At 35.9% G+C, this 3,908-nt stretch overlaps 1 protein-coding gene across 1 annotated transcript; it reads right to left on the bottom strand.

Annotated features, from left to right (window-relative positions):
* Positions 1 to 426: 426 nt before the first annotated feature.
* Positions 427 to 1,839, bottom strand: LOC103933615 (pentatricopeptide repeat-containing protein At5g04810, chloroplastic). Its single transcript, XM_048572672.1, is given in 4 exon segments — positions 427 to 876; positions 878 to 937; positions 1,205 to 1,334; positions 1,528 to 1,839. Coding segments are annotated over 4 exon segments (936 nt in total). The 5' UTR covers positions 1,824 to 1,839.
* Between the last annotated feature and the right edge of the window lie 2,069 nt (positions 1,840 to 3,908).

Here is a 3,908-nt window from a genome sequence, read left to right on the forward strand (position 1 = left end):
CACATGATAATACATTATTAGACCAGAATGTCACGCGATAGTGAACATGTTGCATGTAAGTCGTTCTCCAACAGTGCCAGCTCAATAAAAATTCATTTGAGGACTTGGAGTTGGACACAACAATTAAGAAAAGAACAAGGAATTGTCTTAACTTGAAATAACAAAACAAAACCTAATTGTCATTTCTGTTCAAAACATGAAAAAATAAAATTAAAACTTTATGTTCTGTACAAAAGAATCATGATATCAATGGTAATGACGGGGGTTCTTCTCCTGAAAAAAGCATTCCAGCAATCTAAAACCTCTTCAACCTCCCTGTTTTAAATGAAGCTATACGGTATCGGAACCAGCATACATAACGCCTGTATGCGCATTAGCACGCCATAACCTTCGTCCATAACCCGATTTACAAACCGGTTCTATCGTTTAGACTATCCTCGTCATAGTTTCATGACCATTTATTCTACTAGCAAACTCCATACCATCATCATCACTAACAATATCTAGTTCATCATCACTGTCAAAATCTGAACTTACATCTAAAGTATGAGATGAGCTCCAATCAGGTGGGAAGGTCTTCTGCAGTGCTTCTGTAAGCTCCCCGCCTGTTGTTTCAATCTTGCGTAAGCACATCGACCAGTGAACTGCAGTTCCCATATCAACGGTCAGCCCAGATTCAATCATCTCTTTACAAATGGACAGAAGGCCAGTGTAGATATAAACTTCAGCAACAGTTGCCCTTGACAGCAGAGATGTCATCAAGCAATGGTATACAGCTCTGTCCGGCTTCAGCCCAGCCAATTTCATCTCTTTGTAGCATCTCAAGGCCTTCTCTGGGAGAGAAGCACGTGCCCAACCCTTTATCAACGTAGTGTAGGGTTTTCACATTTGGCTTCACTCCCAACGCTTCCATTTCTTTAATTATTTGTTCAGCTCTCTGAAAGACAGATTGTAAATAAAATTATGAGCCAACTGAAATCAGCAAGATGAATTTTTTTTGCTGTTATATGAAAGACATCATTTTCCATTGCTTTCTAATGCATAACAAGTCGCAAAATCCATTTGTAGAATATAGTACTCTCAAAAAAAGTACAAAAAATATATGAAATAAATATTTTATTTGTAGAAGCTCAAAATGGTGATGAAACAATAATATTTCTTGAAATAAAATTATCTCCAACGACCTGGCAAAATTGTAGAATACCTGCAGATCTCCAGCCTTGCAACTAGCATTTATGAAAGATGTGTAGGTGTGAATATCAGGTCGAACACCTTCCTTTTTCATTTGCTGCATCAAGTCAGCAGCCTCCCAAACATCCCCTCTTCGAGCCCATCTGCATAACGGAAGGCAGGTTCAGAGGCAGAGAATAATCAATTAAAAGAGAAGATTATATTGAAAAAGTCGAATATAATTAATAACATTACATAAACATCCAACAAAACAAAGAAAAAAACTGTAGAATAAAGACTGACGGAAGTACTAGTGTGAAGTATATCAGCGCACATAAAAAATTTAACAAACCATACCCATCAATTAATATGTTGTAAATAAAGGTGTTCCTTGGAATGTTTTTAGCACTCATTTCTTTGGTGACAGCTAATGCACTTTGCATTCTGCCTGCCTTGCAACATGCCTTCAGCAAAGCCTCATATGTGAACACATCAAGCTCCAGGCCCTCACTCCTCAATTTGGTAAAATACTCGAAGGCTTTCCCAGTATCACCTAAAGATGCATAACCGTGCATGATAGTTGTGTATGTGTGCTCGTCCGAAATTATGCCTGCTAGTGTCGTCTCATCCAATATTTCAACAGCCTTCTGCATCTGCGCAATACTTACATAATTACTTGTGCAATACCACCACCCCCACCCCACCCCACCCCACCCCCCAAAAAAAAAAAAAAAATTGTAAACCTGAACTCAAGGAATTCAAAGAGGGAACAAAGTACAACTACAAAAGCTATGCAGTAAGCAAGAAATGAATGGGACAGCAGTAGTCAAGCAGCACTGCACCAGACAGGTTTCACTTGAAACCGCACTGCACCACCCCTAAACTAAACCAAACATAAATCGAACCAAAATTAAAATCAAACTGAACCAAAAATTATTGGTTTAGCTTCGGCAGCTTCAGAAGTTTAGAAACCAAACCAAACCGAATGAAACTTAATTCAATATTTTATTTATTTTATTATGGGTATTTATTTTTCAAGCCCAATATTAATTTGAACACAAGTCTACATAAATCCAACTTGAGGCCCAAAAGGTCTATGACAGAAGGCTTAAATTGTGAATGATTTGCATGAATATTACCTTGTGTACACATGTGATGATGGTTCTATTCCTCTTGCCCGCATACTCTCAAAAGTTTCACGAGCACGATGCATGTCCCCTCGCCTTGCATAATACTTCACCACCAGGCCATATTCTTCTCTGGAAGGCTGGTAAAGAAGAAAAAAGACAAAGATAAAACATTTGTGTCTTGCATATTTTACTGAATCAAAGACATTATAATTTTGTTACGTGGCAACGAAGTGACATCTGCTCAAAGCATATTTTCTTAGGACAACATAGGTTGAGCGTTAAGGATGGCAACGGTTCGGTTTGGGGATGGAAATGCTATATCTATCCTCATAACCACAAAAATTAACCATATCCTATAACCACAAATTAACCATCGGGGATTATCCATAACCATATCCACTGGGTAATGGATTTTCAATCGGTTATCGGTTATATCCATCTTCGTCAAAAAAACGAAAAAAAAATTATATTCATCCAATTGACGCATTATAAATTTTAGTACATACTAATTCCGTCATTAAATAGCAACATCCAATTACAAAAAACATAACAATATATTTGAAGTTGTTCATGATAACATGCACCAATTTCTTGACAGTGAGACTCTTGAAGAGAGGCGAATTTGATAAACTTGTAACATTTGATAATTGATATATATAATGATTCAATGAATTAATTTGGTTGAGTATAACAATAAGAGTATTGAATTGATGAGGTTGTTGGTATGGCCCATGGTGCATAATAAATATAGTATAGGGTTTTGATGCACGCATAATGAATTAATGTAGAGAGGGTTCCATAAATTGAATAAAATTATATTATATATCAAATATATATAAATAATTTATTCAGGTCAGATTCAGGGATAAATGCGGATTAGGGACCCCTATAACCATATCTAAAACCATAACCAAATAAAATTCACGGTTTTTCCCCATATCCATATACCCGAATTCTCATATCCAAATCCAATCTATTCGGACGGTTATCTACGATTATTGAGTTTAACGGTTAGAATTGTCATCCCTACTTAACGCCTTGCTCGGATCTGGAGTAGGTGGGAAAATTCACTTGAGAGACCTATCGCCAACCTTTATATCCCTTCGTAGACTTTTGTTTCATCAAATGATTATCACGTGATTTAAAGTTGATATCTGAGTAGGCTTGTCGTTTTGTTCGTAAAGGTCAGATAGAACCTGCAGTTAAGAATCTTAAACTTAAGAGTTCAAACTATAATTAACCTAAAATTTTAACGGTGGAACCAAAAATTCCAATTCAACTTTCACTCCTATGCTCATCCAAGTGCAAACATTAAATAATTGAAATTATTGAATGATTTACCTTGTCAGACTTACGGATCAACCGTTTGATAGGACAGTACAATAGATATGACCCATGCAAAGCAAAGCATTAGCAGTCCCTCCCACCGCCCATGATAAATAAATAGGGCAAACAAAAGCTCAGTTTATTGGGCCCAACAATAAGTAATAAGATACTTTAACGAAAGATTTTTGGTATTGTTTATCTTAACAAAAAATTACATTTTTATATTAAAAATTCAATCATAATACTAATTATTTTACATTTTATTTTTTTCTTATTGTTAAA

Source organism: the organism of the source record quoted next, unplaced genomic scaffold (genome assembly GCF_019419815.1).
Source record: "Pyrus x bretschneideri cultivar Hongxiangsu unplaced genomic scaffold, Pyrus_bretschneideri_v1 Contig62, whole genome shotgun sequence".
Lineage (NCBI taxonomy): Eukaryota > Viridiplantae > Streptophyta > Magnoliopsida > Rosales > Rosaceae > Pyrus > Pyrus x bretschneideri.